This window comes from Pezoporus flaviventris, unplaced genomic scaffold (assembly GCF_033815535.1).
Source record: "Pezoporus flaviventris isolate CSIRO_AGI_PZ_B2104156 unplaced genomic scaffold, CSIRO_AGI_Pfla_v1 ptg000015l, whole genome shotgun sequence".
Taxonomy (NCBI): Eukaryota; Metazoa; Chordata; class Aves; order Psittaciformes; family Psittacidae; genus Pezoporus; species Pezoporus flaviventris.
In genome coordinates, this window is record NW_026892563.1 from 38,875,601 (window position 1) to 38,893,816 (window position 18,216).

Below are 18,216 nucleotides of genomic sequence, written 5' to 3' on the forward strand. Positions count from 1 at the left end.
ATAAAGTATGGTTTAAAGACTCCTTTAGAAAACACTTGAAATTCCTAATACTGGTGGAGGGAGGTGGGAGGAGAATTTATATCCTTCTTTAATTCAAACCTAAGCACTGTTGCTGGTGAATATGGAAGGAAAGAAATGAAAATGACAAGTTTTCTTTCCACGTTCAAGTCTTAAGAAAATTTATAAAGTGAACGACTGAAAAAAAAAATGTAATTTACCATGTTTTTTACAATGTAAAGCTTTTTAATACGAAGAGGTGGGTGGGGCAAGGAGATTTCAGGCTTTTTAGTTCTTGGAGGTAAACCAGGCTTTGTAACTCTTTGCAATTGGTCCTACTATCTTAGGTTTTCAAGATCAAAGCAGTGCAACTGGCAGGAAAACTTCTTCCAGCCTTCAATACACCTACGGGTATACCATGGGCAATGGTGAATCTGAAAAGGTAATGAATTTTCTTTTGTGGGGAAGTATTTTCCTTCTTCTCCTTCCCAACTTACAATGAGTAATGGCATATGTCAGTTTTTCTTAGTAGTGGGACTGTAGAAGATGCTGCAAGACAAATTGGCATTCCGGGCACTTTAGAATAGTTCAGAGCATACTGTCTCCTTAACTGCAACAAACTGTGACCATGTGGGTTTTTTCCTCCTGATTCTGCAAGAAGAGTTCAACACGGCATTGGAACATACCCAGTGTGTTATTCCACGTGTTGCCTTAGAGCTCAATCATTGGTTCTTTAAAGAACCTGTAGAAAAAAACAAAATGGTTCGCAGGCCATGGTTGAACTTCCTGGGGTTTATGTACTGTGTGAGCTGTATGTTACCTTTAAAAGACTCACAGTGTTTGAGAAAACAATGGGATGCTGCAGATATTCATCCATCTCACAGTTCAGCTAAGCTATAAAGGCTAGTGTGCTGAAATCCACAATGATGAGTGGAGGAGAGGTTTCTTTAGATGGCTGTTTGGGACTGACACTGAACTTAGATGGTCTTGCATTGCCCTGTGGAAGAGAATTGCCTTGGTTAATTTGCCCTGTATTTCTTGTTCAGTCCTGGGATTTCCCTTAGATTTTGAGAGTGTTTTTGATGCAAGGTGTTTTTAACATCTTTCTTATGTACTTAAACAGTAGCTGAGTTGAGATGCATGTCTAGATTGTATGTATACTCCTAAGCAATTCATGATGGTAAATAGCAGAGAGCTTTGAATTGTTCTGAATTGTTTTCCTTTTAGGAGAGATATTTGTTTGCTTTGTTAGGCTGTGCTGAGGTTTGAGATGACTTTGAGAGCATTAGCCTTACATGCCTTTTGAAGATCAGGAAACATTTCTCCCTTTGCTGTCATTCCTCGGGTGAAGACCATGGAGATGTGGTTTGCCTTTCTGTTGGCGCAGGGTGTCACCACCCTCCCCTGGTTTTCTCTGCTTTGCCCGTGCTGCATTTCCCCCTCTGAGGCCATTTATTGGATCTCTGTGCAATTAATTACTGTTGGGTTAAATTTCCTTATGTACTTTCGGCACAGAATTATAGTTTACTCAGTCTTGGGTTCTTCCTGCAGTTTCATAGGGCTTGAAATTCCTCTGTGCATAAGTTAGGGTTTTCTTTTTCCTTTGTTTAGCAAGCACTGCACCGTGATTCCAGTATGATTGAAAGGCCCCAGTGGCCATCCTCCTCAGGCAGCAAAGGCATCTCCTTCACAGGCTCAAGCAGCGCAGATGGTGAGGTTTAGGAAGCTGTAAGCACTAGATGCATGGGTACTTACCAGGAAAACGTGGAGGCTAAGCATACAGAGGACATCAGAAAGGCTGGACCAGGGAGTAGAATTTGCTGTTGGTGAAAGGGAAAAGATTGGAGTGGCAGAAACTTCCTGTTTGATGGTATTGTTTGTGCATTTACTGCATCAGTCTCTTGATAATGTATAGAACCAGCCAGCATCAGACATGACAGCAGTGCTGGCATGCCAGAGGGCAGTGACAGTAGCAGGCATATATGAGAACATTTATCATGAGACTCATGTGCAATAGAAGACAAGACCTTAAAGAAATAGTTGGAGCTTTATTGTCCTGTGGCTTTTTTAGCTTTTTGCATTCATAATGAAACACTTCATTTTCTCTTGTTACCAGACCTGTACCAAAAAAATACTGAGACAAGCTATGGTTTTGTCTCTCTACGCTCTAGTTACTCTATCATAAAAAGGTGGGGTCAGAGCTACAAATACTGCTCCATAACCAACATTTTTCCTTTACATTTCCTCTTTCTAATTTTTAATTGAAAAAACAAGAAGTCATTCCTAATTGATTGTAGTCTTACTGATAACTGAAATTTTTATGAGAAAAAGTAGAAGTCATCTCCAGGAAAATTAAAAGACCTAATCCTGAAAGGTGTTGAAAACTCCCAAATTAAGTTAAACCAGAGATGGTTTAGGAGTTATGACTTACCAAGATGGTACCTCTTACAGCGAAAAAGATCCGAGGTATATGATGCTTTCTGTTGATTCTTTATGTCAGCCTGAAGAAATCACAATGTTCTGCCTATAGTAAGCCTACTGGCTTATGTAGATACAGATAGGACCCACTCCCATCCTACTAGAATGTCTAATACTAGCTTGAAGCACAACTCGCACAAGTAAAGGGAACAGAGCAGATGTTTGGCAGAACAAGGAAGCAAATGCTGCCACCTTTGCAAGTATACTCATCTGATAATTGCTTTTGAGTCTTGTTCTTAAAAATATCTAATGAATAAGCGATTGAAATTGGGCTCAGTGTTAAGACATTATATTTCTGTGGCATCAAGATATTATATCTTTTAATCACAGGACTTTTGGTGATGAGGTTATGGTATCTTTTTTCCACGAAGACACAACCAGTGAAGCAACTGATCAATCAAACCACAACTCTTGTATTCTTAAGTACGGGTTAATATTTTGCTGTTACTTGTTTAATGTGCTGTGGTGGTTGATACTAGTGCTGTAACTCTGATTCTTTTGTTGTTTTCTCCTGTTTTCTATGCATATTTGTTGGAATCCAGTGGTGTAGGTAGAAACTGGGGCTGGGCCTCTGCCGGCAGCAGCATCCTCGCTGAGTTTGGTACTCTGCACATGGAATTTGTCCACCTCAGCTATTTGACAGGGGACCCTGTATACTACAACAAGGTGGGTCTCAAGTTCAGGGTTTTTATCATACAAGTGTCTTTTACACTGTTTCATGATAAATTGTGTTAAAGGGGATGTACTTCTGGTACTGAATTCTATTTGCATTCTTGGTTGCAGGTAAATTTTTGCATGCAGGTATTTCTGTTAACAAATAAACATCTTTTTCAAGTATAAATTTATGACAAATTTTCTTACTTGTTTCAGCATACATTTAAAAATTGTAGATTTTAAACATGTTTATGTGAGCAGTCCTTTACAAACAAAAACATACGAATCTGCAGGGAGCCCTCAAAGCTTAGGGGTTCAGATTGAGAAAATTTACTACCAAAAAAAAAGAAAAAGAAAACGTATGAGATTTCACTGTGTCCAGAGTGCAGATGAATGTTGTTAGTAGTGATCATGATTCTTGATTTCATTTAGGTCATGCACATTCGGAAGTTACTTCAAAAAATGGATCGTCCTAACGGACTTTATCCAAATTATTTGAATCCAAGAACGGGCCGATGGGGTCAGCGTGAGTATTCTCATTTTATTCATTCTGAATTCAGGCTCTGCTTCTTACTGTGTTGCTGAGTTGGAGAACAGAAAACTGATTCTGTAAGGGTAAGAACAGCACTGCTTGAGAACAGGCAGCGTAGAAGGACTACTTAGACTTGAAACTTCCCAGAACTAATTTTTGCCTGTCACTCTCTCTGAAGTCATGCAGCTTGGTTTTCATGATACTTTCTGAAAGCAGCTTCGTACTAAATCTGATGCCTGCCCTTACTTTTATCAGTCAATAAAATCTTCAGTAATAAAAAATGAGGCTGGAAAGAGTTTCCTCGTTTTGACTTTGTTCCTGGTTTTGTTCTGCAAACCATCTGCAAAATGGATTACTGTAAGGCAGTCTAGAAGTAATGTATGTTTGTGGTGGTGAAGTTTGAGCTCCTTCACCTGGTGTTAAGGACTGACATTTACAAACATAGTTATACTTAGTGCCATGTGACGTGGCATGATGACTTTCCTTATAGGTCCTGCTGGTATCAGTGTGTGTCTCATATGAAGAAAAAAAATGCTTTTGAGTGAAAAGAAAAAATTGGTTTTTTTTTGTTGCTGATTCTGACTATGTTAGAGAAACACAAAGACAGACACACAAACATGATTTCTTTAGGTGTTTCTTCCAAGAAAAATTGAGTAGTGTAGTGTTTTCGTAGTGGTTGTGTTAGAAGAGAATCTTTCTCTTCAAGGTTTTTGTTCCTGTTTCTTTTACGAATTCAAGTTCATTTAGGAAAAATAGGCAAGACTATCTATTTCTGTCCTGTTTGACATCATTGACAGGTTTCAGGGATTTCAGTGGTTGGCTGTAAATACCCAGCAGATCATGTTCTGGCTTGCAAACTAAGCATTTGCTTCTGACTTTGAGTCTGGTGTATGAGGGAAGTGAATGCAGCTGCCACTGCAGTGACTGAAGAGCGTTGTCTAATCCCATTGTTACAGCCAAAATTCTCTGCAAAGCGCCTCATATCTTTGCATGAGTAGTGACACCTTTTGAGACAGACACATGGATTGAGGAGAAAAATTCTTCAGACAAATTTAGGTTTAACAATGGATTCAGGAAAAAAAAAGTGAACAAACACAAATATTCACTTGCTATTTATAGAAAACACAATTTTATGTTGTTGTTCTGAAATATTTTTTTTCTATTCCTCTTTTTCTGTTCCTAACCAATTGCTCCTGCTATTTTTGTCAGAAGTAGTCTAATGTGGCATATCACAACATCATAGTGCTCAGAATTACCAGCTCTGGGGAAGAAAAGAATCTTGGTCTCCGAGAATAAACATACAGTGAGAACTGTAACTTTGCAGAAGTTTGATGGAGCTCAAACATACCCATTAAGTGCATTTTGAAAGATAATAGGTTCAGGACGAAAGTTTAGGGTAACAGGCTGAGAGTTAAGTTGTTAGGATAAAAAGAAATACCACTTTATTACAGAGCCTTTAACTTTTCTGTGCTCCTCATGAGTCACAAACTTATTTCTTGGAATTTAGCAATTAGGGGGTTTGTTGGGTCGTTCAGCAAGCTCGTTTTTACCTATTATGATTTTCCTGTAAGTTTAATTCACTCATACTCACAAGTACCAAGACATGTTCAAGTTATCTGGACTCAAAGAAAAAGAGACACTAGCTATCCAGTTGTCTTTACCTATGCAGGGTTCTTGAATCATGATGATGAGCTAGCTTTTGAACAGATCTTTCAGGCCTGAAAAGCAGCTTCCCGTGAAGCAGCAGCAGGCAGGGTTGGGGGCTGCAGCAGGAGCGCTTCGCAGGGACTACCATTCTAGCCCATCTTTTCTTTCTATTTGAATGGCATAAAACCCAATCCTAAAATCTGGGTGAATGGCATACTGGTCATCGCTAAATCTCCATAGTTTCCAGTGGACATGCATTGTAATGCAGCTATACATAACTGGACCCTTACAGCTGTGTAGCAGGAATGGAGTTCATTGTACTGAGGAGGAAAATGATTTTATGTGTAGGCTAAATATTTGTGTTTAAGCTTGTAATGTGCAGATATTATTACAGCATGAGTGGCATCACAGAAAGGGTGGTTTAGTTCAGGATTTATCAGCTCACTGTGGCTTTTGCTAGAAGGCAGAGCTATAATGCCCACAGGAATGTTGACAGATGCAGTTTTTACTTATGGACTAAGGTGATGGTGCAGTAGGAACAAGTGATTTAAAATACTTCTGCCTTGGGGTTTCCATTTCTGTAAGACTGAAAGGAAAATAGTTGGCAAGAGGCATTTTCTACCCTCTCACATTAACCTACAGTTAACTTTGCTAGCTTTCTGTTCGACTTGGTAGGTAGTTGGTTTGGTACAAACTCAGAACTTTGAATTTAGATTATTTTCAAAACCAATGGCAGTGCTTTCTAGAGAAGCCTGCTAAGCAGATAGAACAACTAGAATTTTGATTAAAGCAAGAGATTTCAGAATGATGGAAATGAATTTGTACTGAAGAAAAAATATTTATTTTTAATGAAATATGTCGAGAAAATTTAAATCTAATTTGCATTTGCAAACAGCTTAGACTAGAATACCAGTTAAAACAGCAATAGCAGAGAAAATGCCAATCTGCATGTTATTGCCAAGTCAGGACGTGCCGCTCATGTTTGCACGTGTCTGTAGATTGGGCATTACTTCTTTCCATTTTCCAATACTGAGAATAAATTCTTGCATTTCATCAGGTTCCAACATCTCTTGTAAGTTACTGAAATGGAACTCAAATAACTCTGCCTTCAAATCTCACTACCTGCACCTGGGAGTTACCTGGGTTGGAAGTTGTCAGTTTTACTGGTTTCTAGGCTATGTATGGCTTCCATGTGCAAGTAAATGAGCAAGAAATAATCCATTCTTTATTTGTTATGTTTTAGTGATATGTGAGCATGTAAACTAGTTACTGTAAAGTAAGCTGGTATGTGAATTTACGGTGCATGTGCTGAGCATTGGTATTAGGAATGTAACAGCAGATACTGAAATTACAATCAATGTTGATGTGATGAGCATTCAGAGTTGGTCTTTCTACAGTGCTTTGTTCATGTCTCCTTACTGAAAGCACGACCCTTTCGTCAAATTTGCAAGTGGATTAAGTTAAAAGCCCAATGAGGGGCACTCTGTCAGCACTTTTACAAAGACTCACCAACCCTGTGATGTATTTAATGCACTAAATTTAAATGCTGTCAGTCATGTACTAGTCCTCTGAAGACAAATAAGGGGATTTACGTGCATGTTCAGCCTGCCTTGTTGCACACACTGCCTTAGCACCTTTTTGGTGCTTAAATGAAACCAAACCAAGCACTTTTAATTTTAAAATACTTTTTGCAGAAAGATTCTGTTAATTTAATTGAATTGGATTAGAGTTACACTTCTGTTAGAATGGTGCCATTTCCACCATATAGCAAAACCAACAAAACCAGTTTTCAGTCACTGGCATTAAGTAAATGCACATACTGGGTGAATATTCATCATTTTTTATGCCTGCCTGTACAGCTGGGGTTAGGCTAATGCTCTTGGGCTGGGCTGGGTAATTAACTGAACTGCTTAATTTAAACTCTTGCATGTAATAGACAAACCATGAGGAATACACCCTATCTACTTTCATTTGTGATACGACATTTTATCAAATACATAGCACCATATGTCTGTCTTTATTTGGCAATATTTAAAGGACAATTTTAAATAAATTTGATCTAAATGCACTTTGTTAAAGATGTGAAGAAAACCACTGCATCCAGCAATCCAAGATCTGCATATTCCTTCTTCCCAGCTATTAAAGTCCAGAGAGGTACAAGTCTCTCCATTCCAGTCCAATGGATGTGGCTGCTGCTTTTCCCATTTGCAGGTTGGCCAGTAGAGGGGCTGAGGATATATCCTAGAGGTACACACATACACCTAAGAGGACACTAATGTGGCTGTCCACGCAGACTGCCACTGACAACACTGCCTTTGTAGCACCCACATGTAGTACTGCCACAATTCACATAACACATACGTAGAGGTGGCCAGGTCTTGCTCCTTCTCCTGATGTTCAGTCAGCTAAATGCACGCACTTGCACTCCCTTCACAAGTGCAGTCACACAGATCTTTCAAGTATTAGCAGAGGCTCTCGGTCTACTTAATACCTGTGCTTGAACCCTGGACCAGGGCTATGCAACCATCAGGCTTTTCAGATGCAGGTCTCCTCCTGCTCACCTTCAAGTTTGCTGATGTGAATTCCACGTACACACGTGCACTCAGGATTAAATTCACTGGGAAAACAAACACACGTGGGTCTTTCCAGTTGTTAGAACACAAACCTAGGGCCCTCTGACCCACTGTCTTCTCTCCAGCCACTGCCACCCTAACTTGTTGGCCCCTGTGACCCGCCTAAGGCCCCGTTCTCCAGTTGCTGATGTTCCAACCTTGCAGCATGCAATCCCAGTCCCTCCAGTTACTGACACCCAGACCTCCGCTGCATGCCACGTTCTCCAGGTTCTGGCACTTAGGTCTGCAGGCTCTGCTACCTGTGGCCTCTCCTCCAGCTACTGATAAGATAGTGAGTAGAATTACATGCAAGAACATAAAGGACTTAATAAGAAGATGAGGCAGACTGTGCTCCTGAAGGGTCAAGGGTGCAGGCAGACAAGTGTGGTAATCCCCAGCCTATTTACATGTGATGAAGTACTTTTAAATCATCTTCTCTCCATTTTTCCTTTGGTCATTCTTCTGTAATTGACCTTGATCATTCCCTTTGCCTTCCTTTGGCCCTAAATAGCCCATAGTAAGTTTTAACTAAAGCCACAGCCCTGTTCTGCTGTTCCATAAATGCATTTTGCATAATCCTGCAAGGCCCCTGAAATACCTCATAATGCTCGTGACAATCGTTTCCCCCTTCTTATCAGTGACAAAGTTCAGATTGGCTCTCTGAGGCTGTGCCAGAGCATTTCCTTTAATGGCCCATCAATCAGTAGCTGAAGAGTTCTGGTCTGTGTTATTGTCTGTTACCACCTGCTTGTTAATGGCTGTGTGTTTAATTTACCAGTTTCCTTGTCATTTATTATTTCTTTTATACTGAATACTCCTTGCCCAGAATAATTCTTTATCTTTGCTCTCACATTCCGCATATCCCTGCATGGGAGAATGCTAATTCTGAGAACAGTAAGCATGTGAGCTGAAGAATGCTGTCCTGGCAGTGGGAGCTCTATCTGACATATAGAAAGAGTGGATCTCTTGAATACAAACTTTCAAACGTGCTGCAGATGTTGATAAATAAACCGCTATGCAAATTTCTAACTGGGACTTTCATTGTTAAAATGAAGCAAGAAACCCTTTCAGTCTTTACATCGACCTCCGGGAGATTAGGTGAAGTGAAAAAGACTGAAGAATGAAGTGGTCTTTCAAAAGATTAAAGAAATATTGCAGATACATATTTCAGATAAAAATATAATTGTAGCATAAATTAAGAGGTTGATGGTCTAGTTCTGGGCGGTGAGAAAGATGCTAATGTTGGAAAATTCCTCTCTTTGCCCACTGAAACTGCTAGTGTTCTTTATCTATTAAGGTACTTTGCATTTTCTCCCTCCCTCCTTACATTGTTTGCTCTAGACAACATTTAAGAAACCAGCATTGCCAAGAGTAGCTAAAAATCAAGTTGTGAAATTTAAAGTCAAATTCTGGCAAAACATCCATAACCTAGAAGGAAGCGAAAGGGAATAGTGCCAGGTAAGCCTATATTTTCCAAGTACTTTACAGAACTCTTGAGATAACTACCTTCAATTTGGACTTGTGGATGATAGTTTCCAGCGCTTTCATTTTTGGGTGATTTTTCCCCTTTGGCATAAGGAAAGATTTTCTTTCTCTTAAATAGAACTGGGGCAGGATTGAAATAATCAATTTGTCTGTTGTAGAGGTAGTTCCTGACCTGACTTTGATACAGAGGGTTGACCAATGTACAGGGGGGTAGTACAGGGGGGTTGTACGGGGGTTGTACAAGGGGGTTAGAGGAATTTGTTTAAACAAAAGGACTGTCTATTGTAAATGCCTGCTAAGCAGAACAGAGACCTCTGGTCCTGTTAATAAGCAGATGCCTGAATCTACTGATAAAGGGGAGAAGTAGAGGATTTACGGCTGGGACACTGATCAAACTCTACTGATAAAGGGGAGAAGTAGAGGATTTACGCCTGGGACACCGACCAAACTCTTAAGGCCACACGTAAAGACTAATAAAGGTGAAAAGTGCAAGAAGAGGAAGACTCATTTACTTCATCTTGAAGACCCCTACCCACAGGAGGAAGACTCATTTACTTCATCTTGAGACCCCTGCCCATGACCAGAGGGGGCACTGCACAGGCGCAGAGGACCTTCTGGCTCATTATAATATGAAGCGGGGATAGGACATGAATATGTATAGGCGTATTGTGCAACCTTATGAATATATATAACTTTAGAGAATAAATGTAGAGGGAAACAACACTGAGGTACGCATATCTTTGAGGAATTATCCCTATGCGTCTCAGCGCTGAATAAAAGCATACCTACTTTACAACTTTTAACGAGTTGTGGAGTCAATCCGCACATCAACTTCATCATTTATTTGGTAGAGCAAGTAAAGTTCTGCTTGGAACATCAGTTGTAGAACTCAAGCTATGTGGTCTATGTGGTGGTTAGTTTGGAGGTAGGTGCAAGTGATGCGCGGATTGACTCCACAACTCGTTATATATATTCATGAGGTTGCACAATACGCCTATACATATTCACGTCCTATCCCTGCTTCATATTATAATGCGTTAGAAGGTCTTTGCGCCTGCGCAGTGCCCCCTCTGGTCATGGGCAGGGGTCTCAAGATGAAGTAACTGAGTCTTCCTCCTGTGGGTAGGGGTCTTCAAGATGAAGTAAATGAGTCTTCCTCTTCTTGAACTTTTCACCTTTTAGTCTTCACGTGTGGCCTTAGGGTTTGATCGGTGTCCCAGCCATAAACCATCTGCATCTTCCCCTTCAGGCGTCTGCTTTTCCTTATCAATAGCTGCTTATCAGTAGAATCAGGCCTCTGCTTTTCCTTGTCAATAGAACCAGGTGTCTGCTTTTCCTTATCAATGGTTAGTGCCTTTGTTCTGCTTAGTAGGCATGATAGGTACAGACAATACTTTTGTTTAAGCAAGGAGATTCCTCTAACCCCCCTGTACAACCCCCCTGTACATTGGTTAACCCTGTATCAATAGCAGTTATTGAGGTGGGGGTTTTTTGCTTTGAATCTGCTTTCAGTTGAGTACGTAACAGACACAACTTCAGCGTGACTTCCAGCAGTGGGCAGGCAAGTACCAGTTGCAAATGAGGAGGTGGGGGTGGCTTTCTGCTGTTTCATTTTCTTCACTGTCTTGGCGGATGTCCTTAATTTTTCTCTCCAAAATATTCTGTCGTGTTCTGTATTTAGGAAAGTGCATGTGTTTTGAATAGAAAATAAACTCTGTCATCTCTACTGGGGAATTCCCCTTGCCCTTTTGCTTTACAACCCTGTACAAATGTAATTAACTGTGTTCCAAGAAAAGGCTGCATTCAAATTTGTTTATTCATTAGAAGCCAAGAGCAAGTTAATCTGTTAAAACTTTGTTTTAATGAAATACAGCAGAGCTGTGCGTTACAGAGAATGTGCTTTTATAACTCTACAAGGTTAAGACGTTTTCCTGGTCTGTTGAGCAAGATGCTGCAAAAGCTGAACAATTAAAAGCTTTTTTTAGTGTGTTAAAGATTCTGGAGTTACTGGAAGGTTAAACATGTATATGAGTTAAGGATTTGAAATGTAGTGTCTGTAAAAACTTCCTAAAGAAAGGATTTGGATATGGCTAGGTTTTGAAAGTGCTTGCACACATTTCTGTGGCAAGTGGTGAATATTTTCTTTTGCTGTACCACCAAACCATACTTTCAGACCATGATCTTGGTGGGGAGTGCGTCAATACCTAGAATTTTAAATCTCTCCAGCAATTCCTTTAACATTTATTCTCCTCGCAGAGCCCATGTCTTAGGGTACTGTCTGATATTCTTGAGAGTTTAATTTGTTGGCTTTGAAGACAGCCAACTTAAAATGATTGGCATCCTTTGATGTGCTCTGTGAGCTTTTAAAGTTTGAGCTCCTGTGAAATCTTGTTACTTCTTTAATAACTAATATTGGTACTTGGATCTCTATCTACGTAAGCTGTATTTCTGACCCATTCTTGACTTACTCATTTCTTATCAAAGGGAAGCCTATCAAAGTCCAGTTACAAACATGTTACAGCCTGATTACAGTTACTCATTTTTATTTTATTCGTTCTGTATCACTTGTTGGAGGCTGTGCACCTAGGTGTTTGTATTGGCATTGGTCTCTCAATCATGAATAGATTCAGATGACACATAACAGTCCGTTTCTTTTCATTCTGTCATCAATGCGTAAGACTTCATATTCTGAGTTACTTGTGGAGATTTACCTTCTGGTGGTCACATAAGAATTATTTCCATTTTGGTGACATTGAGGGGACAGGATCTATCATTTTGTTCAGTAGACATTGAAGATAGCTTCATGATAGTTTCTTTTAATCATGAAGTTGCACTGGAAACTGGACTGTCCTGGTGCTTTAGCACTTTTAGTTACCTTTAGCAGCAAGCTAAAATACCATCTCATCTTGGAGATCTATGTGAAGTCATAGCTGACTTTTGATTGCAGATGACACTGTGGAACTTCTTGGCCTGTATAGTCAAAAGTAAGAGAGAGATGGTGATGAATGCAGTCAAAATGTAGGGTGTGGTAGCTCAGTCTCAGTCACAGAACATTGACAGAGTAAGTCTTACAATTAGCACAATTTCCTTGCACCTACAGAGTGACCAAAACTTCAGCTAGCTGTATGTTCAATTTCAGGCATCTGTCATAAGAAGAAAAATAATACATACATAGACACAAGTCTAGGAGAAAGAAAACATGCAGAGTAGCCTGGATTTATACTGCATGTGGTGTAATCTGTAAGTACATCAAAAACAGGGAGTGTCTTTCATTGCTTCTTTGAATCTTTTTTGACTGTCAGCATTCATGTGTCATATATATACACACATACATATGTAAGTATGTAAACTGCTATGGTCTTGATACAGCTTGAAAGGAGAGGGCAAAGTTGTTGACAGTGGTTTTGCCAGTTAATTTTGCATAGATGACTGTTGGGCTAGACTTAATCTAATAAAGGTTTTTTCCTCTCTCCCAGCTTCTTGGTTTTACTCTGCAAGAGGAGAGTTGAGATTTCATAGGAAGACTAAGGTGAATAAACCGAAGGTTGTAATGATGTAATGACCCTAAGAGCTTGACAATCCCCCTAGGTAGAAACTCTTACTCAAAAGGGACTCTTTTGCATTGTGGACACATACCTACAGGCGTATTGTTTGTAGTGGGTGTTATCATCCCTTAGCTGTTTTTTACAGCCACCTTGTCAGGTGAAAAAAAGGCATTAGGTAAACATGTGTATGACTTCCCATGAATCCACTGCAAATTCCAGCAGCTTAGTTAAAGCTGGCAGCACAGGTGGGTTTTACACTGACTCCAGACTTGGCAGAGAGGCAGGCATACTTCATTCAGGTGGTTCTTTTGGTGAGTGTAGTAATCTGGAAAGACAACTTCAAGTGATAAAAGGCCACTTTTCAGTAAAAGCACCAATGTAAAGGTGTAATGTGGTTTTGATTTTTGCATGTGGACTTCATGTGTTTGAATGGCTGGATGGTCACATGCAGAGAGTTGCAGTGTCCAGCTGAAGACCGGTAATGAGTGGTGTCCTTCAGGGCTCAGTGTTGAGACCAGTCCTGTTTAACATCTTTGTCGGTGACATGGACAGTGGGATTGAAGCACCCACAGCAAGTTTGTGATGACACCAAGCTGTGTGGTTTGATTGATACACTGGAGGGAAGGGATGGGATCCAGAGGGACCTGGACAAGCTTGAGAGGTGGCCATTGCCAACCTCATGAAGTTCAACCAAGCCAAGCGCAAGGTCCTGCGCCTTGCATCGGTGCAATCCCAGGCACAGCTACAGGCTGGGCAGAGAAGAGATTCAGCAGCCCTGAGGAGAAAGCTTATGTTTTAGTTCAGATAGTTGTACTTGCTGGTCTGTTTAAAATTATTTCTGCTGTCTTTGCACACACTTGAATTGTGCGAGCTTGAGAATGTTAATCTTTTGTTTGATAATCACTGCAGTTCTAGGAGGCCATTTTGCTTAGTTTTATTTTTAAAGGAACTGGTAGCACTTACAATTAAGATTGCTCAACACTTTCCATTAAGTGATTGTGTTTTCAGTTTTTTGTAGCTGCCAAACTTCAACTCTTCCAACTGGAATATTCTGTCTGCCTCAAGCTGTTTTGTTGGGGTTTATGAAACAGTTTTGAGAAAAATGCTTCAGCCATATCTCAGTGAAGCTAGAGGTGGAGTGTGATTCTACCCAGATTAAAGCTTGTTTTATTTTAAGAACCTCAAGAACCATCATGTTTTGGATATAAAATACTATGGGAATTATTTGTTTTAGGACTGGTTGAGGAGAAAACTCTCCATATTTTTCCAAGTCTTTAAAAAATACATCTACTGTCTCCATATGGAGTCTTCAGAGTTGAGCTGCTACGTTCTGTAGAGTGGTGTGTGCTGAGCGGGCACCATCGCACATCCCCAGGCTGGGAGGAGCAGAGTTGGGTTCTTCTTGTTCCTAGAATTTTCTGTGGCACCAGGCAGTCGAACAAGAAGCAGTGTCTGTTCAGCTGTCTCCTAACTTAATAATGCTTGGCTTTGCAAGCTTAACTCTTCTTTTAATGTAGTTCTGTTATGTGACAACCTGCATGTTTTTAGAAAAATGCTCATGCTGGTAACATGTTTGTTAGTGATAAATGATTCATAGCTGACTAGAAATTGTACCTCCACCTGCTTCTATCAGGGCTGCCTCTGCTACAGTTAATCTACAAGTGTTTGCACTTTTAAGCCATCCACTATGGTTTATGGCATCCTTAGGTTGAATTTCCACTGTGAATTGCAGCTGCTGCAATTTCCAGGCCCCCGGCTTTCTGGATTAAAGGATTAGAAAGGGAGCTTGCACCTATTTGGAGCAACTCAGGGGCACTAAGCCTAGCTACATGAAGTAAAGATTGAACTGAAATTTAATCAGAGCTACTCTAAAGACAAACCGAAAAACAGTTCTTTAAGAGTTTCCAATACAGAGAAAGAGGGCTCCTGCAGTGTAAGGTCAGTTGATACCCAGAACAACCAATGGTCATGGAGCGTGTGGATTTCTTAATGAAAGTAATATTAGCTTAATCACTTCACTGCCCCCTCCAAGTCATTTATCTTTTCCACTCTTAACTCCTTCTCTGATATATTACAGTAGCACTTTGACAAAGATTATGTGTTTGTAACCCTTAAGGGAAAACAGCCTCCCTTTTTACCCCTTTGTTATCTTGTTGCAAAGTAGTTCTGTACTATTAAATGATTTAAATTAATCAGTAGTTGGTTCATCTTGGTGTTTTCAGTCTATTTGGTTTAACACGAGGCAGGTTTAAGTTAGTTTTCCTTTACTTTAGGGCCATAACTAACAACTCCAGTTCTAAGACTTGAGTTTCTTTTACATATTGCCAAATTTCTAATTCTTTGCTTGGTTGTTTTCTAGCTGTCTGTACTTAAAAATATTAATTCAGTATTTTAGTTACAAATTCATGAATTAAAAATAGTATGGGTATAGTTGACCCTCATCTCCACCTGCTTGTGCTTATGTGCTGCTATGTTATCTCACCATACTGCTTTTCAGCACAGCAGCCCATGCGCACTAAACATATTTCTGCTCAGCATTTTATTGCATCTTTTCCTTCCATCTGCAGTAAATGATGCATGACCTTTATGGGCACAGTGGAAGGGCAGGAGGACATGCCCTCGGGTCAAGAAGGGACAGCAGCTCACTACCCATCTGCTCATGGGTAACAGGAAGCCTCACCCTCAGGTGTTGTCACTGCAGCAACAGTTCTGGCATGATGTGCTGCTTTTAAAACAATGCCTGGCTTCTTTCTTTATTCCTGCTCATTGCCAAGAAATGACAATTGAACAATTAAGGCACAAAGCAGAGAGGGTTTAGCAAATCGTGAACTGTTTTTCATTTGCCTCATTAAGCTGATGTTAACTACTTAAAGCCATCTGCTTAAAAATAATTTACCCATCTTAAGTTTGCTCTAGAGAGCAGGTAGACCTTCGTTAGAGCAAGTTTTGTTATTAATGTTATCTTTAGGGGGCTTTCAGTTGTTGTGGAAAATACTGTGTTGCTTACTGAGCTGAACTTTCCCTCTAAACAAAAGGAAGCAGCACATGTTTGTAACATGAGAATGAGCTATGTGAATGCCTACTGTCCCTATTATCTACTGCCGTCCCCAAAAATGAGTCTTGGAGAGGAAGAGCAGCCAGATCCATCACAGTGCTTCAGCTGTAATTGCGAAGGGGGAGCCCTGCAGCCTGTTCCCTGAACAACTAGCTGTGGAAAAACAAGTTGATTTGTCTCCCTGGATTTGTAAAGAAACAATTTCACTGACAAAGGACAAATCACCAGAGACTCTTCCTCCTATCTTGAACTGAGATTCATTGTCATTTCAGTTACAGAGTATGTACACTCCTTTCTGACCTGCTCTGTAATTCTGTGGTTTGCTGGGTTCCTGTAAGAGGAGACTGTTTCAGCAGTATGCTAAGATCATTTGGAGTGAAAGTAGCTTTAGAAATATTAGATAACTGATGGTGTGAGAATTGAAGACACGATCCTCCATTCAGTCTGTGGGAAAGAGGTGGACGTGATTTTTTGAATATTAGCTGAGACACGATATATGACTAAAACTTGATTAAATATTGATCTTTTAATCAATAAATTAAAACCTCATTAAAATAAATATTGCTATGAAATTGATTTTTTCCCAATTGCATGCTGTTTATGGAATATGGCAATATTGAACAGGATACAAAGCTGTTAAAGTAGCTGAGCAAAAATGATGCTGTGAATGTTAAATATCATTGTTTTTCTATTAAGATTTTGTTTGGCTCTTTCTGGCGAGGAGGAAGCCTTCAACTGACAGACAGACTACAGACTAACAGCACAGATTTGCACAAAGCATACTTTCAAATGTGTGAAAAAACAGGGCTTTTGGGGATTACTTTTGATGGCAATAGATGAAGGTATTCTTTGCCAATGCGGCTACTGTGCATTCCAGTTTAAAGTATGACTTCCCAAGGAATCCTTGACTGGAATCCTTTTATGTTTGCTCAGTCACCTGGGCCTACGTTTGAAAAAGTGGGGAATGAAAAATGTATCTTAATTTGTCTTGATTGGAAGGAATGAGTGTTATAAGAATGTGTACATGTCATTGAAGAGAATATGTGGCATCTGCCGTATTTGATATGCCCCCATACTCTGTTCTCTTTGCTATATTTATCTTAATCTGGAAAGTATTTTGCTTCAGGATTTCACTGTGAAACACTTCTTCTAGTAAAAACCTATAAATTACATAGAAATAAGCAAATAATTCCTGTAGATCAAATATATAATAAAAATGAAATCCATTTTTTTAATTTGCAAAATACAACATTTTAAATATGATTACCTTCACAGCTGTCTACTGAAGAGTACCCAGTTCCAAGATGCTATTGTAAACTCAGTTATTCAAATCACGAGGTGTTCCTTCTTAGTACTCTGGATTGTCATACAAGGTTAGCACCGATTGAAAAACTTTTGTGAGCAAAACATTTTGAGTTAAGCTGAGTTAAATCTCTGAATCCATCTGAGCTGTAGTTCAATAAGCAGAAGAGTGATAAGTACCATGGACCTTCTGGTGATAAGTTTGGGTAGGGGCCTTGTTTATAGGAGAGAATGATACGTGACGACCCAGATCTACGGATTTCAGCAGCTATGTATTTGCTATGTCTTTAGCATGTCCACTGCAGGTGAGAGCAAGTTGTCAAAGTCCTGCAATCTGTCACAAAAAGACTGCTTTAATTTTCAGTCATTTCTAGTTACAGTCCTTACACAGAGTGCAGCAAATCCTCCTTCAGCAACACCTTCTCATGCTATCACAAGACCTGAAGGAGGCCTTGCAGAGTGCAGTTAAATCAGCTGTAGAAGCTGGAAACCTTGCTGTACTTAAACCTCAAGAGAGGAGTCTTGCAAAGCAGTAGTTGAGAGCTGGAATCAGGTATGCAAAATGGGAATAAAGAAGGCACTGCTGCTGTGAGCGGCAAGGCTCTCAGAAGCCCTTAGCCTTACCATATTAGCTTCTCACTTCCTGAGTAGGAGGAAGATCTCTATCTGAGATGCTCGTGCAGCTCTGTTCTCTGAATGCATCAAGAAGATGCAAAAAAGGCTGTCTAGAAGATGGTTTGAGTCCTTTGTGTGCTGATGCTACTGATTCCTGTGTTCTCTGTACTGCCGTCTAAGGTGAGAAGCAATGTGGAGGAAGAGAAGAGCTGCTGACAGGAGGGACAGACAGTTCTCAAATGACTGCCTGAAGGAAGTAGACATGAAATGGGGTGTGTTTCTGATAACTGACTT

At 40.0% G+C, this 18,216-nt stretch overlaps 1 protein-coding gene across 2 annotated transcripts in view; it reads left to right on the forward strand.

Moving 5' to 3' along the window:
• MAN1A2 (mannosidase alpha class 1A member 2) overlaps positions 1-18,216 on the forward strand; it is a 139,263-nt gene that overhangs the window by 91,213 nt on the left and 29,834 nt on the right. For both annotated transcript variants that reach the window (XM_061454184.1, XM_061454185.1), the window contains 3 exons: positions 345-439; positions 3,018-3,141; positions 3,562-3,655. In XM_061454184.1, the coding sequence (XP_061310168.1) occupies positions 345-439; positions 3,018-3,141; positions 3,562-3,655 (313 nt within the window). The remainder of the gene's footprint in view (positions 1-344; positions 440-3,017; positions 3,142-3,561; positions 3,656-18,216) is intronic.